This window comes from Ovis canadensis, chromosome 11 (genome assembly GCF_042477335.2).
Source record: "Ovis canadensis isolate MfBH-ARS-UI-01 breed Bighorn chromosome 11, ARS-UI_OviCan_v2, whole genome shotgun sequence".
Lineage (NCBI taxonomy): Eukaryota > Metazoa > Chordata > Mammalia > Artiodactyla > Bovidae > Ovis > Ovis canadensis.
The window spans coordinates 39,056,605-39,079,547 of NC_091255.1; the positions used below are offsets into that span (position 1 = coordinate 39,056,605).

The 22,943-nt window shown below is 48.4% G+C and overlaps 1 protein-coding gene across 1 annotated transcript in view; it reads left to right on the plus strand.

The window, feature by feature from the left end:
- Positions 1 to 22,943, plus strand: part of DNAH9 (dynein axonemal heavy chain 9) — a 285,692-nt gene that overhangs the window by 258,768 nt on the left and 3,981 nt on the right. The window contains exons 62-67 of the mRNA XM_069603577.1: positions 1,805 to 1,932; positions 4,987 to 5,214; positions 7,236 to 7,427; positions 8,758 to 8,949; positions 10,518 to 10,688; positions 14,865 to 15,047. Coding sequence (XP_069459678.1) covers positions 1,805 to 1,932; positions 4,987 to 5,214; positions 7,236 to 7,427; positions 8,758 to 8,949; positions 10,518 to 10,688; positions 14,865 to 15,047 — 1,094 coding nt within the window. The remainder of the gene's footprint in view (positions 1 to 1,804; positions 1,933 to 4,986; positions 5,215 to 7,235; positions 7,428 to 8,757; positions 8,950 to 10,517; positions 10,689 to 14,864; positions 15,048 to 22,943) is intronic.

Genomic DNA, 22,943 nt, shown 5'->3' on the forward strand with positions numbered 1-22,943 from the left:
AGTTCCCCTGAGACTAAATTTAAGTACAGACTTTAATCTTTTTCTTTTTAAAATTTATCCTCTTCTCTCTCATGTTCCTTACCTTCTGAGAAAAATTGCCCAACAGCTCCTTCATGATACTGCACACTTTTCTGATCCTTTGTCTAAGGAATACTGCGTACTTTCTCTAAACTTTATTGGATTGTTGAATAGCTAGTATTCAAGCAGAATTGGTGTTCTTTAGTAAGGTTATTTCTTTGTGTGAAGTCTTTCTCAGATTTGCAGAGCAACTCTTTTTCATTGATTTCCATTTTTTAATTGCAATATAATTGACATAGAATATTGTGTAAGTTTCAGATGTACAACATGTTTTGCAACATGTATTGCAACATGATTATCACCGCAGCATTAGCTAACACCTCTGTCACATTACCTAATTATTTATTTTTCCATTGCTTTTTTTAAAATCAGAGGATAATTGCTTTACAATGTTGTGCTGGTTTCTGCCTTACCACAGGAAGAATCAGCCATAAGTGTACATATATCCCCTCCCTCCTGAGCCTCCCTCACACTCCCCCATCCCACCCCTCCAGGTCATCATAGCATTGACATATATATACTACCATGTGCAAAATAGATAGCTAGTGGGAAGTTGCTGTTAGCACAGGGGGCTCAGCTTGGTACAGAGCAACTCTTGAGCATTCCCCTTGCTCCAGGGACACGGTTGTGACATGTGTGTTCATGTGGCTGTTCCCTTACTCCACTCCCAACACTGAGATGCAGAACATTCACACCCACACAGCCAGGCCCTTCCTTGGCATGCCCGTCTTCACTCTGATTCACGCAAGATGACGAGAGTAAATGTTCTATGTGGTGAGAATAACAAGGAGGAGGCTCCTATGGACTAAAGTACAGGAAGCTAAAACCACCTGAGTCCTGCCCCTTGGGGCCACACCTCCCAGTAGGTGTCCAGGGAAAATACATATTATTATTAATACACGTCAGGGGACCAAGCAAGCTAGACCCAGCCATACCCACACACTTGCTACTCTTTGAGCCTTTTCACTCTAGGACGGTGGCCCAATGCCTGGTCTTCAAGTGGAGGCTGCACAAAATGGAGGGGCATGTCTGTCCACTCTTGAGGATGTTACCTGAAATTTTAAAAAGTACAACGTGAGAGTTGTGAGTTGAGTCTCATTTGGGGCAAAGTGAGGCCTAGAGCCTGGGACACAGCCTCTCAGAGAGCTCTGAGGAGCTGCTCCAAAGAGGCGAGGGAAGGAGGTCAGTGTCTTATATGGTTTTAGTGAAGTGCATGCAGCCAAGCACACGGTTGGCTGAGGCTGGATGCTGGTCGTGAGGAGTGATGTCTCCGTTAATGATGTCAGTGCTCTTCCAGATCTGAGGAGATTCAAGAATTTGGGCTCATAAAATCTCCTGAAAATATCTAACTGTGTGAACGTCTGTTCTGCCAGTTTTTCCCAGAGCACAGAGCACACCATTCCTGATCTCCACCCTGAACTCCTTTCAGGGAGTTTGGAAGGTCAGCAGCTACAGTGGCCTTGCAGAAGCAGATGGCAACTGCCAATTTTTAGTTAGCAGGGATTCAGTGAAGAGGGAGGGGAGAAGTTGCTTTGTCTCGACAAGTGTGTTTCCTTTTATTTGGGAACAAAAATTTGGAAGATGTAGCAACCCCACCCTGGGAAGGAAAGGGCCTGTGGGTGAGGTTGGGGTGTATGGCTCCTGGCTGCTGGCAATGGGGGTGCTGTGTGGGGGTGAAGACTTGGTGACATAAGAGGTGCTAATGACCACTCCATGCTCCTTTCAGGCAAAAAACTCGGATATACCTTCAACAACCGGAACTTCCACAATGTGTCTTTGGGGCAAGGACAGGAGGTTGTGGCTGAGGCCGCACTGGACCTGGCTGCCAAGAGAGGCCACTGGGTTATTTTGCAGGTACATCCACTCTGCCCTGATGGGGCTCATTCTTGACCCATCCTTGTGTGGACCTCCGGGGCCACCTTTCCTTCCACACCCTCCTCCCCTGATTTCCTAATCTTCTCAGGATGCTGGCTTTCAGCTGGATTTTTCCAGCTGCTGCTCTCTTCCCATGCCTTCCCATGCCTTCCACATGCCTTCCCTCCCCACTCCACCTTTCCTCTGGGTCACACGGTCCATGTTCTTCATCACATTCATGACTAGAATGCTACACGCACAACCAGAACTCAGCCTCTTCATTGAGAGCTCATGTTGGCATCTGGAGTCTGGAATACCTACTGTTGTTTCATTAAACACAGGAGACTTCCCTGTTGGCTCAGACAGTAAAAGCGTCTGCCTACAAAGCGGGAGACCCAAGTTCGATCCCTGGGTCAGGAAGATCCTCTGGAGAAGGAAATGGCAACCCACTCCAGTATTCTTGCCTGGAAAATCCCATGGGAGGAGGAGACTGGCAGGCTACAGTCCGTGGGGTTGCAAAGAGTCGGACACGGCTGAGCAACTTCACAACAACAACAAACACAGAAAGTAACGGCTGCCCTTCTTCTGTCATGGCCTGACCTCGTTCCTGTTCGTGCACCTTGCATGGGTGCTGGGGCTGTGGCAGAGCGCGTGGCGGACCCCTCTCTCCTCCCGTAGCACCCTGCAGCCACCTCTATGAGCGCATCCACAGCTCTGTAGAACAGGTTACCATATGCCTGTGTCCTCCACGGCATCTTTTCAGGGAAAGAGACATCTCCATCTGCCTTTGGCACCCAGCACACTACTTCCCTCAGATGCTGGCTCAGATGTAAAGAATCTGCTTGCAATGCAGGAGACCCAAGTTCTATCCCTGGGTCGGGAAGATCCCCTGGAGGAGGGCATGGTAACCCACTCCAGTATTCTTGCCTGGAGACTTCCATGGACATAGGAGCCTGGCAGGCTACAGTCCATGGGGTCGCAAAGAATCAGACACAGCTGAGAGACTAACGCTTTCACTACTTACACGCTACCATGAACACAGTAGACACTCAACGAGAGCCTGTTGGGTAAAAGAATCAGTGAAGAAAGCAACGGAGGAGAGAATCAAATGGAAAAGCCAGTCCCTCCCCTCCCCTCTGACTTTGATTACCCAGAACTTCCTCTCTCCTGATGACTCAGTGAACACCTCATGCTGTTGGGGCTTCATTATCCCACTATTTGTTTGAGCCTAGCAGCAGAAGAACCTGTTGTCCCCTAGGACTCTTTTTCCAGAAACAGTGGGACCTTAAGAAGGAAAGAGAATGACAGCAGGGTGCCTGCCTCCTCCCACTGGGTCAGCTCAGTGATGGGAGGGCGTGACCTCCCCAGTTGTCTCAGGCTCATCTGTCAAAGCGACCCCGTTCTGGCCACTAGGTTTTCCCTGATGGCTCAGATGGTAAAGAATCTGTCTTTACCTGCAATGCAGGAGATCCAGGTTCGATCCCTGGGTCAGAAAGACTCCCTGGAGGAGGGCGTGGCAACCCACTCCAGTATTCTTGCCTGGAGAATCGCCGTGGACAGAGAAGCCTGGCAGGCTACAGTCCATGGGGTCACAAAGAGTCGGACACAACTGAGCAACTAACTTTTTTACTTCACTTCACCCTGGGCACTAGCACCTTCAGGAAGCCAGCCCCCTCCAGAGACAACACGCCATACCTATCTGCTGCCCAGGACTGTCACATCTTGTCCCGATGTGGTTTCTGAGAGATCTCCGAGATCAAACTCAGAAGCTGGGATTCCTGACGCAGCAGCAGAGTTTCTCACTGGGGTGTGGCGGTGCTGCCCGGCTCACAGAGCCCCGGCTCTCTAATCAGCCACCAACCTCTCTGCTCTGATAGAGTGATGACGATGGAACTCTTTCCTCGAACAAATTTTCATTTCAGCATCCACTACTAACTCCTGCATAGCATTTCACAGGATACAAAGCCCTCTCAAATCCATTACCTTCGGTTATTTGCAGCAACCCTGGGAAATAAGTATGGTATATATTACTGTCATTTCTCTTTTCATAGAAGAGAAAGTAGACCAGATGGCTGTGGCCTCGGCACTATGTTCTGTGCCGACCTACGTATTTAAGGCTCTGCAAGCAGGCTTCCTCAAATATTTATCAAGGAGCTTTTATCTGTCCATCATAATGAAACATATTGCAATGAAGCAAAGTGACTATCCTTGCTAGAGTGAAAAGTGCATGCTGCAAGGTGGTGCTAAGAAATTAATGTCGTTTCACATAGACAGTTTGATAGATAGGAATCTCAGGGAGAAGGAGACAGGCTCAAAGACCAGAGGGGCTTGGGCGTGGACAAGGAGCCTTCCCTCTATGAGAGCTGCAATGTCCCAGTGTGTTTTAGGAAGATAAGTTTGACAACAATTAGCAGAATGATTTGGAGAGGGAGGAGGAGAAAGGAGAGCTAGCTAGAAGTTTAAATGCATGCTTTTCAAGTCTGAACATGCAGACACATCACTGGAAAATCTTATTAAAATGCACGAATCCAGTAAGTCTGAGTCAGCATTTCTAACTGGCTTCCAGGTAATGGTAACATCACTGGTCCATGGGCCCCACATTTGAGTGTCAGAGGTTCAAAAAAATCCAGGTGTCAGCAGTGGGGATCTGAAGTTGGAAGGTAACCATGCGTGAGACACTTCAAGTGTGACCCCCCCCCCCCCCCAAGACCGGGAGCAGCAGCATCACCTAAGGACTTGTTAGAAGTGTAAGCACTCAGGCCCTTCCATGGACCAGCCGCTCTCAGGTGGGGCCCAAGGACCTTTGATTCAACAAGTCATCCGAACAAGGGGATTCCAAAGCCTCAAGGTCAAGCTTGAGATCCTTAGGACATGGAAGGATAGTTTGAATGGCAGAAAAAAGGGGTCCTCATTACTGAGAACCCCAAGAGTCTTGCTAGGATGTGATTTGTTTGAAGCAAAGGCCAGGTACCCTCCCCCAACCCCAATCCTCCTTCCTGATCACCATTTAAGCAGAGGCTTGCATGGGGCGGGGGGCTCCTTCCTTCCCACCAGAACATCCATCTGGTGGCCAAGTGGCTCGGCGCCCTGGAGAAGAAGCTGGAGGAGCACAGTGAGAACAGCCACGCAGAGTTCAGGGTCTTCATGAGCGCGGAGCCCGCACCCTCACCCGCGAGCCACATCGTCCCCCAGGGCCTCCTGGAGAACGCCATCAAGATCACCAGCGAGCCACCCGCAGGCATGCATGCCAACCTGCACAAGGCCCTGGACAACTTCACTCAGGTAGGGCCCTGGAGGGAGGGGAGCGGGGCACCTCGCCTCGCAAAGAGCAGACCCCTCCCCCCCACCCAGGGCAGGAGAAGAACACACTCTCTTGCAGGAGTCAGTGGCAGGGCACGCCCGGCTCACCTGCCCTCAGGGTCCTGAGCAGAGACAGGGAAGGGGCGGCAGCTGCTTCAGTGGTATAGCTCCTAATTATTACGATGATAAAACTGTGCCTCGGTAGGTTTAGTATCATCTTGTCAGCCTCCCCAGGGGCCCTTGTCTTTGGGCTTACCCCTGTGCAAGCCCAACGTCCAGTCTTGGTTATCAAGCAACTGGGAAGTATATCCCAAGAGATGCTGGCTTGTCCTGGTTCTGCTGCGGAAGGATACGCAACAGCTGATGTTTGGGACTTTACCAGCCTCTGCAGTAGGTCATTTGAAGGAACAGGGACAGATTCAGGAGTCTCTTCATTGCTCACAAGAGTGTCAATTGCTCCGTTCTGCATTTGCAAATGCCCAGGAACAGCGGCCTGCTTAATACCCTCTAGGATTTGCTCTGTTCCTCCAGAGCCTTATTTTCACTGTTTTTGGGACAAATCGCAGAACTGGGGTCTTTTTTCATCCCCTCTTCCCTGACCACTGTGCTGTTTGGAGATGATCATTTCATTCTGACTTTCATTTGAGCGAACCCGCTATCAACTAGCTTCACAAGTGTGGCTTCTCGTCTTTGTGCTTAAAGGCATTTTTCAGCAGGATTCGATTTTCCACGTGTGACAGAGGTAACAAAGGAAGCTCCCTACACGTCTGCAGAGAACAGCTCTGTCCAAAAAGCCATTATTATAATAAGTTCCTGCTTGCACGAGGCAGTGACTTTGTTTCCTGTATCATCTCTGACCTTTCACATCCATATCTTCATGGCAAGCATGGTGCCCAGTCAAGGGACCAGAGAGAGAAACCGTGTCATGGGTTCACTGGGGGAAAAACCAGACCTACCAGCAGCTTAATCTCTGCAGTCTTCTCTGCTTCCCCTCGTTGTTGTAAGCAAAGTCTAAGGTCCACCTCCTAGAAGAAATGCCAGGACTGAACCCAGTCCAATGGTGTGAGCTTTCTAAGTGCCTTTCGGGGTCTAGCTGTGGCATCTTGCTCCTTCCCGAACAGAGGAGCTCACTCAGAGGACGCATTTACTTTCAAAGAATCCAGGGTTCGAGTCCTAACAGCCCTTCTCAATGCAGGTTTCTCCCTCCCCACCATCATCCCCATGCCCATTAACATCTAAGAATAATTCCACCGACTTCCTCTGGACTCTCTCTCGCTTCTTTTCTTCCATCTTCCCATCTTTCATCCTCTCTTCATGAGTCAGACCGTTTCCCCTACCTTCTGTGCTGCAGCCAGGACCCCTCAGGGGTCTTGCTTCTGCAGCCACATATCCATTAGGATGTAAAGGGCCGGGCACCCCTCTGTGTCCTGTGGCTCCAATTCCCACCGTCCTCTGCTTCGGCAGTTCCCTCAGCAGATGAGCCGTGGGGTCGTCAGTCACACAGGTAGTAATTACACCTACTAAGATTCCATGATGGTCAAGGAAGCATGACAGGAAGGAGGAGAGTCAGAGATGATGCTGTGGCTGTCCCCACCCACACCCCAGCGCCGAGTGCCGTCAACAGGACAAGTGCAACACTTCTGTGGCCCCCTACCCTTTTCTCTGTTGGCTACGCTTGGGAACCTTGTTAGCATGTCCGTGTGTGCAAACTGCAACTGTAAACAAGTTCTGTTATAGGCTGGATCTAAACTAAAGCCCGGCCCGTTTGCAAGGTCCTCTCAAAGCTGACTATATGCCTGTCTGAAGCACAACCAAGTCTTGCTGCTGCTACTGCTCCTGCTAAGTCGCTTCAGTCATGTTCGACTCTGTGCGACCCCATGGAGTGCGGTGCCATTGCCTTTTCCCAACCCAAGTCCTGCTGCCACCCAAATCTCCGCACCTCCACACCACCTGCCCTGTGGCACAGCTGCTCTGCTCTGACACTGAGCATCATCTCCTTCCAGGACACCCTGGAGATGTGTTCCCGGGAGACAGAGTTTAAGAGCATCCTCTTTGCGCTTTGTTACTTTCATGCTGTGGTGGCAGAAAGACGGAAGTTTGGGCCCCAGGGGTGGAATCGCTCCTACCCCTTCAACACCGGGGACCTCACCATCTCTGTGAACGTGCTCTACAACTTCCTGGAGGCCAACGCCAAGGTACGGCTCCAGCCAGCACAGGGGCAGGTCAGGAAGGTGCCTCTGAGAAAGATGATGGGGCATCAGCATGGGGAGATGGGGTGTGCTCACTGGGGCAGGTCTACAGTCCCCCAGGGGCATGAGGAAGTGCAGGTTTACTGCAGGGTCAACCCCAAGAGCAGTGTGAGGCCAAGGAGGAAGTACCATGATGGGAGAGGGGTGTGGTAAGAGTAGTAAGAAAGCTCAGAAAACCAAACTATTAACAGTGACTCACGCTTGGTGTCAGTCAGTCCCATGGGTGTCTGTCCCAGGCCTGCCCCCCGCCAGACCACCCTGTGTACTCTCAGCATTGCTGGGGGTGGTGATTGGCAGAAAGAGACCCACCCTCATCTGCTACAAGCTCCCAATTCAATTCACCAAAGACAGAGAGCCTCCCGCAGTAGTGCACACAGCTCCTCGCAGAAGCACGGTCTGAAGCACGGTCTTGCTGAAGCTGGAGAAGCCAAATTCTTTCTTCCTCCTTCACCTCGCCTCCTTTATCCCACCTGATGGCTCCATTTGATGAAACACTGACACGGAGGATCCACGCTCTTCAGTTTAGGGAAGACCAAACACAGCCTCTGCAAGGCCTCTCCCTCCTTCTTTGGGGACAGCAAATCAGGCCCAGAAGCTATGCCTCTGGCTCTGGCTCCAGGGTCCTGGGAAGTCCACCACAGAACACACCATCCCTTCACCTGCCACGAGGACCCAGGCTTCCAAGTGGCTTTCCTGCCTAACGCTAACAGCCATGAACTTGCGTGCTGTATTTCATTCACTCTGAACTTTCCAAGGAGACGATTAATCGATAAGCTAATTAATGGCAGGGAATGAGAAAAGTAGCCACGTCTTTGCTCTCCTCTACTTGACCTTGGCAGGTTTAAAGGACCCGTAGGTAGAGCCTGACTTCACCGCCACAGTTAATGACGGTGAACGAGGGCAGGCATGTATGCAAGAGTGCCTGTGTCTTACCTCTTCTCACCCTTTGATCTAACTCTTCCCTCGTTTAATGAGCTCCCAGAAGTGCTCGCTCCCAGAGGTGCTCAACCTTGCTGGGTACCAGGGAAACATGGATGAATAAGACACTGCTCCTGGGACTTCTCTGGTGGTCCATGGTTAAGACTCCATGCTTCCAATGCAGGGGGGTACGGGTTCAATCCTTGGTCAGGGAACTACCCCACGTGCAGTGCAGTTCTGTCAAAAAGATTTTTTTAAAAAGACATTGCTCCTAATCTCCAGACCCATCACATCTTGTGGCTCACATTGGGTTGGCCTGAGGCCGGCGTGCAGGGCTTCCTCCCTTGCTGTCTCTCAGGTCCCTTACGATGACCTGCGGTACCTCTTCGGGGAGATCATGTACGGGGGCCACATCACCGATGACTGGGACCGGAGACTCTGCAGAACCTACCTGGAGGAGTTCATCAAACCAGAGATGCTAGAGGGAGAGCTGCTCCTGGCCCCAGGGTTCCCACTGCCGGGCAACTTGGACTACAATGCCTACCACCAGGTAGGGACCTGGGTCTCCCTTCTGTGCAGCCCAGGAGGCCTGGAGACGCCTGGGCAGGGCCAGGGGAGGATGGTGAAAGAGCTCACATGCAGTGGTCTCTCAGCCTGCTCAATTTGAGGGCTCCTATAGGATTTCTAGCCTCCAATTAATGACAAAATTGAACTTTCAGAGATCTTTTTATTCTTGACGTTCGGTTCAATAATTCTATTTGTTGCTCTTTTCTACAAACAACATCTCGGGCATTTACTTGATTGTTTTCATTCAGCATATTGACAAAACCATTAGGAGCAAAAATTCAGGTAAGAACTTAGCCAACTTTTGGGTTAAGTTTCTATTAGTGGTTCAGAATACTTCAGAGGGACACGGTTTTGTGGGCAGACCACTCACCCTTCCTGTTCTCAGAGGCACATACATACACACCAAGAGAACAGTCTCGTGGAGCTTTTTCATACTGGCACTGTGGGTTTTCATTTTACTGTTCAGTCCACTTCAGTTCAGTTGCTCAGTTGTTGCCCCTCTTTGCGATTCCCATGGACTGCAGCACACCAGGCTTCCCTGTCCAACACCAGCTCCTGGAGATCAAGTCAGTGATGCCATCCAACCATCTCATACCCTGTCATCCCCTTCTCCTCCTGCCTTCAATCTTCCCCAGCATCAGGGTCATTTCGCTTTTACTTCAGTTATTTTTAAGGTGTGCATCTTTGCCTATTTAGCCTACCATGAAAATGTATTAACAGTCAGTTAGAACAAACAAAAAGAACTCGTTTGTGGCTTGACTTTTAAGATTCCCAAAAGAACTCTTGAATAACAAATTTAAGGGAAACAGTCGTCATAGGAACATTAACTACAAGCTTTACACAAATTTTTAATTTCTAAAGTTTAAGAATATAAGTCATAAAAGTCACTCAGTCCAGAAAACTAAGTCTATGAGAAGAAATTAAAAACAATGACTCTTGAAAGTAAATAAAGGGAATTTTTAAAATAAACATGTTGAAAGCTTTAGCCAAGAAAGTTGTGCAAGAGCATCCCCTACTGTCGGTCGATGGAACAACTTGACCAGAGGCTGGAGAAGGTGTTGAAGGATATGGTGGTTTGCAGGCTTCCCTCTCTGTAATCTGTCAGCTAACAGACGGTTATAGGGCACCTACCAAGAGTCCAGGAGCAGGTACTGGGTGCTGGAAGAAACGCGAAAATAAACACGCGGATCTGCCTTTAAGTAATGAGCCATCTGTCACTTAGACTCTACCCTGTTGCTGTTGCGTGCTCAGTCATGTCTGACTCTTGCGACCCCATGGACCATAGCCCACCAGGCTCCTCTGTCCATGGGATTTCCCAGGCAAGAATACTGGAGTGGGTTGCCATGTCCTTTGATCCCGACCCAGGGATCACACCCGAGTCTCCTGGATTGCAGGCAGATTCTTTACCAACCACTGAGCCACCCAGGAGGTACCACTTCGCTCTAGATGGGCCCCGCTCTGACCCACTGACTGCCCTGCAGAGGACAGGTCAGGTGAGAGAGGGGAGATACGTCTGGCTGGTTTTCAAGTGAGCTTGCCCTTGACTTTCAGTACATCGATGCCCAGCTGCCCCCAGAGTCGCCCTACCTCTACGGCCTCCACCCGAACGCTGAGATTGGCGTCCTGACCCAGACTTCGGAGAAGCTCTTTCGCACGGTGCTGGAGCTGCAGCCCCGGGACAGCCAGGCTGGAGAAGGAGCAGGGGCTGCAAGAGAAGAAAAGGTACATGGAGGGCTTGCCCAAGATATTCTGGGGGCCTAGTACTGCCCAGGGTGGCGCTTCTCCCGGGGGCCTCGATGGGGTGCACAGTGCAGACCACAGGGCGCGCATCTTCCGCTTCCACAAATGGTCCAGCATTGCTCTCCGAGGGCCCCACCCCCTCAGGTGACCCGGCGGGCCCTCAAGTTACCTAATAGGAGGTACCCACTTTCGGTGTGTCGGTGCTCCGTTCATCCACCCAAAAAAGTGAAAGTGGTCCAACTCTTTGCGACCCCATGGACTATAGCCCGCCAGGCTCCTCTGTCCAGGGGATTGTCCAGGCAAGAATACTGGAGTGGGTTGCCATTTCCTTCTCCAGGGGATCTTCCTGACCCAGGGATCAAACCTGGGTCTCCTGCATTGCAGGCACATTCTGTACCAACTGAACCACTAACCCCAAGGCAGATTTTATTCCCATTTATCAACCCAAGTGAAGAAAAGGCAGGGCTGAACAGCTGTGGTTTGGGGACCTTGAAAAGGACCTCATGGTTCCTTGGCAAACTAAGTAATGATGGGTAGGGAGCTGTTCTTAAACACCCCGCCCTCACTCTGCCAACTAGATGCTGGTGAACTCACTCATGTTTCATATGAAAATGTGGTCTCTTTGTATGAATGACAGTCCCAGAGCCTCCTAACATATAAGTAAGTGCTATTAAGCATAGCACTTCCCAAAACTAAAGGAAGATGGAGGAGAATTCTTGGGCAGAAGAGCAGAGGAGGCTGTGGCGTGGGTTTAGGGTGACCAGAGGCAACCTGGGAGCTCTGTTCCCGATGAGGGCTGAGCAGAGGGCAGAAAAGGAAGGAGCTCAAAGTGAACCTCACCTGTGATGCTTCTCAGGACGAGGCAACTCAGTTTCCAAAGGTCACCTCTCCTTCACCCCGCCTCCCCTCTGCAGTCCTGCCTGGTTTCCCTTAGTTAGAGATTCTCTGGTACTTGGAAGATTATGGATTAAGAAACCCGGAGCTGTCAAACATTTTGGCTCCAAAGACTGATTTCAGGAAAACAAACTGACTGATAGTAAAGGAGCTGGATATTTGTTTAAAGGTATCGAGTGATGTCATTAAAATGACTCAAATGTTAATATGCCTCAGAATGAGCTGGGGAGCTTTGGAGAGATTCTCAGGTCTAGGGTGAAGCCCAGGAATGTGCAGCCTTGCAATGGTGATGCTGGTGAACCTACTTGGAGAAAGCTGCTCTAAATCCTGCAACTCAGCCTGTTTGACCTTTTGATGCATAGGATATAACTCGAGAAGCAAAGGAAGATAAGAAAGCTTATGTGGCCCAGAACTCAAACCACCTAGTATCAAAAGTGTTCCTAGCTGCACCACAATAAAGAGTAGCCTCCACTCACCGCAATTGGGAAAAGCCTGAATGCAGGAACGCAGACCCAGTGCAGCCAAAATATAAATAAATAAAATTAATTAATTAATTTTAAAAAGTTCCTAGCTTTTTTAAAAATGAAAAGACCAGGACTATATAAGTAATAGGCTTCGGGTTCTTCAGGCAGTGTTCAAATAAGTTTCTAGTTCTTGTCATTTCCTTATCCCCTTCTTCTAAACACTTCAAGAAACAGTGTGTGTGTGTGTGTGTGTGTGTGTGTGTGACAGAGAGATGAATGAACTATGATCACTTGCCAAACTAGAAGAACCCATTTGCAACACAGCTATCAGGAAGTATGCAGATTTTTACTAATACACAGAGTTATAATCTATGAAAGGAAAAGAAGGAGAGAGAAGAGAGAAAGGGGGAAAAAGACACAAAAGAAATTCATGTGATAATACAAATGGCCAATAAAAATATTAAAAATATGCTCAACATCACTTGTAACTAAATGAAGTTAAGTGAAATGTGAGGACATCCAGCGGCGACAGCATACGAAAGCAGGCACACTCGTGTCTGTTATACAGGTTTACGTTACAAAACAATTTGACAACAGCCACTCCAGTTTTAAAAGTTCATATGTGTTTCTCATAATTCTATCCCTTGGATTTCAACGAGCGGAAACACTCAAAAGGGCACAGATTTTATGACAGATATCTTTATTGCAGAGTTGTTTATCGTAGTAGAAATGATAAACAAGCAAACCAAATATCCATCAGTGGAGAAATGACTCAATAAATTATTTTGGCACATGCCAAATCAGTGAAATAATATATACTATTAAAAAAAACACACAAGGGAAATCCATACGTACTAACAAGGGAACGTGTTCAAGATCTATTCATAGGTGAAAAAAGCAAGCTGAGGGAATTCCCTGGTGTCCAGGGGTTAAAACTCTGATCTTCCACTGCAGGGGGGCTGGGATTGATTCCCTAGTAGAGAAACTAACAGCCTGTAGGCCATGAAGAGCAGCCAAAGGAAACAAAAACAACAGGCTGAGAAAGCTATGTGTATTATGATTCCACCAGTGATTGATAGAGAAAGAAGTGGAGAGGGAGGGAGAGGAAGGGATGGAGGAAAGAGGTGAGGCAGGAAGGAAGGTGTGAGGGACATGCAAATATGGAGACGGGCGGTTGGATGGTGGGTGATGGATGGGTGGACGGAAGGACGGACGGACGGACAGACGGACGGACGGATGGGGGTGATGGATAGATAGAGTTATATGCATTGAAGAACATCTGCAGAAATTATAAACAGATAATCACAGTGGGTTTTCTTTCCCCCTTTGAGGGAAATTTTGCTTTTAATGTCAGATTGAATATTTAAATACGTAGCATTTAGATTTTCACTATAAGCATTTATGATCAGAGGCGTTTGCTTGCAGAAATGAGGTAGACTGCACCCCTGGGCACCCTCTGCTCCCGTCTGAAGGGTCCTCTTTGTGTCTGTGGATCCGCTCCCTCCTCAGGCTGGCTCTCCAAATCCTCTACCACCTGATCAGTGATAGAGAGAACTCTGTGTCCTCACCTTCACCGTGTTTTGAAACACTTAACTACAGACTGTCTTTCCCTTTCTTTGTGAATGATGTCCAAATGGCAGCTCGCTGATACAGGGCTATTTCTTCCAATTCAGCTCCGCAGACAGAGGTGTGATGTAGTTTTAGCCATCTGTCTTCTGGTCCAGCAGCAGCGTCCAGGTACCATTAAAATTCCATCCCAGTTTTCGCCGTGACAGCACCAGAGACCCATCTGTGAGACGGCAATGAGTCTTTACCTTTCCTTTTCCTAACATCAGCTCTTTTCCTAGAGAACGTGTTGTGTTAACAACACAAGGCAAGGTGAATATTAATAATCATGTAGATAAATAGAGTTCTTTCTAGCTTTCAGATGCTGCCACATTCATCAGACCTCTTTTGGTTTTGATCTCTTCACCAGCCCTGGGAGTTGGTGGGGGAGAAAGACACTGTGGAAATTTTTATAGATGAGCAAATGGAGGTCTAAATGACTTGCTTAAATTCACACGGGTAATACACAACGGCACTGCGTTAGCTCAGTCAGGGTTCTCTGTTTGTGAAGAACAGAGACTAATTTGGCTGAAACAGACAAGAAATAGCTCATATCGAAGGAATCTACCCAGGAAAGAACAGAAACCACAGTGACGCCGGGTCCCTCGGGGAAGAAGGGTGGACCATCCTTTCAGAGTGCTTCCCTCCGCTTTTTGCACCTGAATCCTGGCTTGAGGTTCAATTCTCACACTTCTGGGAAACATCATCTGATTGGCCCACTTGAGTCATGGGAGGGCTGGGCATGGGGAAAAGGTAATGTCACAAAAGGAGACGCGGCCCTGTTACAAGAAGAGGGGGATGAGATGAAGGAGCCAGAACGGCGTTCAGCACACACGTCCACCCGCTCGCCCGACTCTGGGCTGGCACTGGCTCCCTCGCCCCTTCTCTCTACCCCCCAGCGCCCTCCTCCCTGCCCCTGCCAGCCACACGTTCTATTAAACCTGCACTTTCTCATTTTTTTTGTCTGCTGACAGAGCTCCTAGGCCTACTTCAAAATGGCAGACTCAGCCTCCCGGTGTGTGTGTGAGTCGCTCCATCATGTCTGACTCTTTGGCGACCCCATGGACTTGTAGCCCACCAGGCTCCTCTGTCCGTGGGATTCTCCAGGCAAGAACCCTGGAGTGGGTTGCCACGTCCTCCTTCAAGGGAGAAGCTGGAGCCTCATCCTAACCACGTGTTTCCCGTTCTGGGGCAGGTCAAGGCGGTCCTGGAGGAAATACTGGAGCGGGTGACAGATGAGTTTAACCTCCCAGAGCTGATGGCCAGGGCGGAGGAGCGCACCCCCTACGTGGCCGTGACGCTCCAGGAGTGCGAGCGGATGAACGTGCTCACCAGACTGGTGCAGTGCTCCTTGCGGGAGCTGGACCTTGGACTAAAGGTGGGTGAGAGCAGGCTGGGGACGGGGCTCCGGGGAGCTGGAGCGCAGCAGTCGCAGCAGCCTCACCACCCAGGAAGCTGCCCCTCCTAGAAACGGAGTGTGCCCGGGCCGCAGGGGTTGTTGAGACTGGCTCCGGAGCCGGAAACTGGGCAGGTGGACTGAGCCGTGACAGGCAAGCTGCCCAGAGCCCACGCGCTCTGAGCTCCGGGCAGAAGAGGAGTCGACACCCAGTGTCTTCTGCTGACGTGGGTGGCATTGCTTTCCCAGGAGGGAGAAGTGTGTGTGCTGCCGCATTGAAACACAGGTCTAGACATCCTGGACCACCTCCCCGCTCTCCCGCGTCCTTAGTGTGTGACCTCAGAGCGACTTAAGCCCCGCCCCGTCCCAGTTCCTTTACCCGTAAGACAGGATGAGTGGTCCTGCCCCGGGGGCTTTGGGAAGGATTCGGTAAATCTATTTGCATGGGTTTCCCGGTGGCTCAGTGATAAGGAATCTCCCTGCCAATGCAGGAGATGCGATTCCATCCCTGGGTAGGCAGATCCTACCTGAAAGAGAGCATGGCAACCCACTCGGGTATAATTGCCTGGAGAATTCCTAGGTACAGAGGAGCCTGGCAGGCTATCGTCCATGGAGTTGGTTGCAAAGAGTCAGACTCGCCTAAGTGACTAAATAATAACAACATAGAATGTTGTAGAACAGTGCCTACCTGTGGCAAGCACCCAGAAGTGTAGGTACATACAAATAAGTTCCATTCCAAGAGCGCATTTATAAGTCCACTTGGCTCATAAACCCAACAAAGTTAGCCTAGGTACCCAACTAACACAAATGGCTATATAGCCCTGTACTGTAATAGGTTTATAATACTTTTCACACCAATAATACATAAAAGCAAACACAAAAAATAAAACATCTTTAATCTTACCTCACAGTACCTTGAAAAGTACAGTTGTCCAGCACAACAGCTGGCACACAGGGCTGGTATCAAGTGAACAGGCAGGAAAAGTTACTGATGGAGGAGGGAGAGAAGGAAGGAGATGGTAGAGCTGAAGGGTTGTCAGCAATAGGCGATGGAGGGCAAGCTGTAATGTCACTCATGCCTGACGTGGATAGATGCCTGACACTGGCATCTTTGAAAGTTCACAACTTGAAGGCTCATATGTAGGGGACTTACTGTATTATTACTGCCACATCAGGGGAAGTCCTTCGTTGGAAGGACTGATGCTGAAGCTGAAGCTCCAATACTTTGGCCACCTGATGTGAAGAGCCGACTCATACGAAAAGACCCTGATACTGGGAAAAATTGAGGGCAGGAGGAGAAGGGGGCAACAGGAGCAGATGGTTGAATGGCATTGCCAACTCAATGGACATGAGTTTGAGCAAACTCTGGGAGATAGTGAAGGACAGAGAAACTTGGCTTGCTGCAGTCCACAGGGCCACAAGGAGTCAGACGTGACTTAGCAACTGAACAACAACAATGATCAGAGGAAAGAATTTTAATCTTTTGCAACCTCATGGTTATGTGAAACGTCCAAGATGCTACACAAGCTCTGAGCAATGAGAGAATCCGTTATTTATACCACCAGTTATTAAGCACATCTACTTCATTCACCATCAGAAAATTCCATCAAGTGCCCAGCACAAAGCCTAATGGAAAAGCCCTGTTCAAACCATTCAGCTGGACAACAGGCAAGTGGGAGGGCCTGCTGCCATTTAGGAGCTGAGGAAGGCAGCTACTGTCAGTTTACAATGGCACACTTATTAAAAGAGTTGTATCTCCAGGCAGAGGGAAAGGATGAACCCAGTTTCATAGCTGGAGGTGGAAGCTCAATCCAGCCCTGAACATCCAGGGCTGTGATACGCTGCTGCCCTCGCATCCTACCTGGAGGAGAGCATGGCAACCCACTCCAGTATAATTGCCTCGAGAATCCCCATGTACAGAGGAGCCTGGCGGGTTATATGACCACTGTTATATGACCGCCATCAGGCATGTGGAGGACACGCAGCCATGAGTGTCTTCACATGTAGTCACATAGAAACTGTGAAGTAGGCTGAGAAACCTGAGTGAATTTTTTTTTTTTAATCTGTTAATTTGCCTTCTGCCCCAATGTGGACAGACGGAAATAAAGAGAAAAGAGGGATGGGAAGAGATGCTGAAGATTGATGTTGCTCCATAATGTTTTACAGTTACACACCAGCTTGCATCCTGTATCAAAGGAAATGCAGAATTTCACAGAACAACCCCAAATGTAAACAAGGACCTTGGCCGTCATTTTATGTGCCTCGGTTCCTGAGATCCGCAGGTTGATATTAGTAACTATCTTGAGCTGGTTTGTTGCAATCTTAGTTTATTGAAGCCATGCAGTTTGGTGCAGTCTGTTTACCCATCCAGCTTCTAATTCACTCTCTCATTTTTCTTCCAAGAGCTTTTGCTGGGGTTTGGTGTCATGAATTTCAGCGCGTGCCTGGGTGAGGATGAAGGGGGTGGGGAGGGAGTTGCTCTTTTCTTCCAGTCTAGCTTGAGAAGGCTGGTGGACAGGTAGCCTTGGCTCTCACTTCAGCCTGGAGGAGGCAGCGGAGACTGATGGGAACCTTCCTCTCCAGATGGACAGTCTGGCGGGAAAAGAAACACAGAAAATGATCACAGTACCAGGCATGACTGATTGCAATGAGGGGGGAGGAAAAGGAAAGAGACAAGTGTGGGGGAGGAGAAGTGGCATCCAGGGGGCTTTGGAGGAAGGGTAGAATTATGACAGCTGATGATAAGAAGAATCTGCTGAGTAGCCCTAAGCCTGTTCTAAGAGTTAACTTGCTTTGGCTGGAGCAGAGAGTCCACTCAGATGAGTAATTATGATAAACTTCAAAAGGAAGAAAAGAGCAACTCCTTTGCTACCCAAAAGGTACTAGCTGAACTGAGAGGCATAGCACTCAACCCCCTGAGAACTGTGGGAACCCCACAGCACACAGCATGCAGAGGTCTGCCATCCACAGCCATGTTCCCACAGAGAGGAATTCAGGGAAGAGTCGACATCTGGCTCTCAGCCTTTCACAGTGAAGAGCCAGGTCCTGTGACTATACCAGAGCTGATTGGCCAAAGGTACTGACTCATATTAACCAAACACACAAAAGCCTGATGTACGAAACAGTCAACTATCACTTTATTCCTCTACAATCAACTAGGTTGTAACTTTCAAAGAATCTGCTGATGGCAACTTCCCAGAAAATCTCTGCATATGTAAGAAAACCACAGGAGAAGCTAAATTCTTATGCACTGTCCAGGATAGTGAGCTTCTCTGGTGGCTCAGATGGTAAAGAATCTGCTTGCCAATGCAGGAGACCCAGGTTCGGTTCCTGGGCTGGGAAGATCCCCTGGAGATGGGAATGGCAACCCACTCCAGTATTCTTGCCTGGAGAATCCCCATGGACAGAGGAGTCTGGCAGGCTACAGTCCATGGGGTCGCAAAGAATCTGACATGATTGAGCAACTAAGCACACGCCTTCAGGATGGTAGCCACGAATGACAGGTGAGCACTTGAAATGTCCATACCCAGATGTGCTATAAGTGTCAGTTAAATGCCAGATTTCAGAGATATAGGGCAAAAAAGGGGAAATACCCTATTAATAATTTTATATTGATTGTATATTAGAATATTTGACACATATATATATCACATTAAGTAACATTATGAAAATTAAATTCACCTCTTTTAAATTTTTTAAAGTGGCTACCATAAAATGTAAAATTACACACATGTAATATTTTGAATTTTTAAAATATTTTCAACTTATCTAGCTGCATCCAGTCTTAGTTGCAGCACACAGGGCCTTTGTTGCCTCATGCAGGGTTAGTGGCTCCAAGGCACGTGGGATCTTAGTTCCCCAAGCGGGGATCGAAACTGCATCCCCTGCTTTGCCAGGCAGATTCTAAACCACTGGACCAGGAGGGAAGTCCCAATTTTGTGGATTTTAAATGTAAAATTACCGATTCAAATGGGTATAACTGTCAGTTATGTAACTGACACTTATGTAACACAATGTAACTTGTGCTACATTTCATTTGGGTCATGCTGTCTTAGATGGAGCCCTGGCCAGTCCAGTGTCTGGGACTGGGGAGCTGTTTTTTATTATCCAGATGTTTGATGGCATCAAACATTTCCCCCCTCACCCCCTGCACCCCCTCCCCCAACTATGCTTCAGTGGCTAATGCCCCTCCTGACTGACAGATTCCGTTTTTCTAAACATGTGAAAGATATTCAGACTTAAAGCCCAGCTCAACGACTTAAGGGACTGCTCTGGCACTTTATTTTCGTCCATTGTATGTTGACTTAATAGTTCAGCTCTTGCTCTGGCCATTTAGTGACTGATGGTCACCACCACGCAGGCAGCTTCCCTGGCCCACATGCCTGCTAGAGTGCATGGATGGACCAGCTGCTGTCCCCAGACTGGCTGGGGTGGAACCCACATAATTCCCCATCTTCCCTCCCCGTCTCATCACCCCCTGCATCTCATACGAATGACAGCTGGTTGCAAAGACCATCTTTGTAGGGAAGGAAGGGAGGACCAAGGCTGACCTTTAGGTCAGGGGGCAGCCTGTAGCCCCTGGAGAAGGGCATGTGTGGGCATTGCTAATACCGTGGTGTGGACACTGGCCACATGCTTGTGAGCCCAGAGCACCGGTCACTTTCCACCCCCAAGAAGGGACCGTTTCTGGCCATCCAGAGGCCTTCAGTTTGGACTGGAACCTGTGACTCTGCACTCTCCACAAGCTTCCTCACTTAAAGCGATGAAGGCTTAGAGGGAAAATCACGTTTTTATTTTTGTTGTTGTTCAGTCATGTCCAACTCTTTGTGACCCCATGGACTGCAGCACACCAGGCTTCCCTGTCCTTCTCTATCTCCAGGGTTTGCTCAAATTCATGTCCATTGAGTCAGTGATGCCATGCAACCATCACATCATCCTCTGTTGCCCCCTTCTCCTGATATCAAAGAAAGACTGAAAACATTTATTTATAGGGACAAGAAAAAGTGCTTAAGGCCACATCCAGGTAGCCTTTGTACCTATGATAAAGTACCCCCCAGTCTTTAGTTCTCCCCAGTTTCCCTGCAGTGTAGACATGGAACATGCCAATCACAGGACCCAAAGTATGGCGTCTTTTTAAGGATTTAGTGTTTCCTTTTGTACGTTTTCTTTCTGTTGACTCTTGACCTATGAGCAAATAAGCATTCAATCTGTGTTCCACGCGACCCAGGCAGGAGGAGTTTGAGGATGTCAAGGTGAACAGATGGAAGCAGATTTCTCTATGTAGGTAGCTGGAATCTTCACGAAAGTCTTCCCTACCCATCATTTGGCCCCAGAGACTGCCTGTGTGCACCCACCCCTGCCCCCAACCCCAGCCTCTACCAATCTGGCCATGCCTGAGGAGACTAATTTTCTTTGTCCACCTTTCAGGAAGTGCTGTCCCAGAGTCTGTAGGTTTATTTCTCTTCTTCTAAGAAAGGGATTTGAGTTACACTGCACTAACTGAGTGTAGGACTCTCTGGGTTCTTCTCGACCCCTCCTCTGGAAATGAGTTGTTTCTACTTCCACTCGAGGTCGTGAGCAGATCTGAGTTCAGAACCCTAACCACCAGATGAATGCCTTCTTCTTTTCCTAAATTGTTCCTGTTTCACTCTCAAACGAGCAGAACCTAAGAGGTGACACCTTCCTTAAGGCTCCATCACTTGCACGTTCAGTTAGTAAATGCAAACTCGCTGTCAGAATAACTTACAAGCAGATGTGAGAAATTTTTAAGAAAGCCAAGTTACACATTTTGTACTTCCCTGCTGTCAAAACGACCTTAGATTTCTGAAGAGTGTTAAAAATTAAGTATTGTGTACATATTTTTTATTATGACTTCATTTTTTAGAGCAGTTTTAGGTTCACAGCAAAATTGAACAGAAGGTACAGAGTGTTCCCATTTACTCCACCCCCCATGCCCACCCCCCCACCATGCATAGCCTCCCCACCATCAGCATCCCCACCAGAGTGGTCTGTTAGTTACAGCTAAATCCACACTTCCATCACAATCCTCAGAGTCACCTATGGTTTTTCTTAGGATTCACTCTTGGTGTTGTACATTCTATGGATTTGGAGAAATGGATAATGACATGGGGGCTTCCCATGGTAACTGGTGGCTCAGTGGTAAATCCACCCACCAATGCAGGAGACACAGGAGATGCAGGTTTGATCCCTGTGTCGGGAAGATCCCCTGGAGAAGGAAATGGCAACCCACTCCCGTATTCTTGCCTGGGAGATCCCATGGACAAAGGAGCCTGGCAGGCTACAGTCCATGGGGTCGCAAAGAGTTGGACGTGACTCAGCAACTGAACAACAACATGATGACGTGACCCACCGTTACAGGGTCTTACAGAAGAGTCTCACTGCCCTAATATTGCAGTTGCTTTATTCTTAAGCACATGACTTCTTCTTACAACACATATCAGAGAAATGAAGGTTTACAGGACCTCAGTTTTCAGCAGTGGCACATCTCTGTGTGAGACATGGTCACACAGAGTTAAGGGGTTGAACTGGCTAGAGGAGATAACCAGGCAACAAAGGACTTCTCTGTACCAGCAAATGACAGTGGCTGGCAGAGTCTAGGGCTCCATCTGAGTTCATCTCTACCAGTCTGTCTGCCACAGCCCTCAGAGATGTGCCAGAGGACTGGGACATTTTCATCCTAGTTTTTCCAGTAGTGCTGACCCAGTTTTGTCAGGTTATGTTGTAGGATGAACCCAGGGTGGGAGACCTTACCTTCCCATCGACTCACGACAGCATTCACAGGTACAACATACTTCCACAGATGCACCCAGACTCAAGAGAACCCACAACACCGTGGTGGAGAAGCAAATGTATTTGGTGTATTATTTATAAGAGCACTTTATGTCAGTGCATTGAAAACTTAAAATTTTTATTTTAAAAGGAAAAGTAAATACATTCTGTATCTTTTTTTCTTTTAAGTCTACTGGACTTTATTTTTTTAATGAATCCTGGTTTGTCTATGTATCTTTTTATGTACAGTTTAACAAGCATGTACTTATATGTCCATAACAGGTTTTATTAAAACCGCAACATACAGGATTTTTAACACAACCCTGACAAAAACATACACAGTACAGTTTAATTAGCACACAGAAAACTAGGCCTGTTTAGAACAGTGCTGTCCAATAGAACGCTCTGTGATGATGGGAATAGTCCATGTTTGTGCTAATAAGGGCACACGTGACTGCTGAGGACATGAACTTCCACGAAGGAACTGATATTTAATTTTATAGTTCTAAGTCATGTATGCATGCTCAGTCACTAAGTCATGTCCAACTCTTTGTGACCCCATGGACTGTAGCCACCAGGCTCCTCTGTCCATGGGATTTCCCAGGCAGGAATACTGGATGGGTTGCCATTTCCTCCTCCAGGGGATCTTTCTGACCCAGGAATCAAACCCACATCTCCTACATGGGCAGGAGGATTCTTTACCACTGAGTCACCTGGGAAGCCTCAATTTTAAGTCACTTGTGCTTAAATAGCTTCATAATACTGATGGTCATCATATCAGACATGGAAGGCCTTGTTGGGTACCCTATTTCCTGTGCAGAAACCACTGAAGTAGAGAGGACACCTTCAAGGAACTGTAGATCCTTGGCATAACTAAGGTTACAAAGTTTAAAGACGGTTTTCAATGCCAATCTTCCATCACAAATTTCATTCAGCAATTTCAAGAGGGTCCCTAAAAGTTGGCTATGTCTCTAATAGCTTGGTTTCTGAAGGAAATTCTTGATTTGGGGGAATATAGATCCTCTTGGCTTTGGCTTCTTGCATTTCATGGAAGGAGCTCAGTGGGACACTCAGGTAGACCCTGGGGTG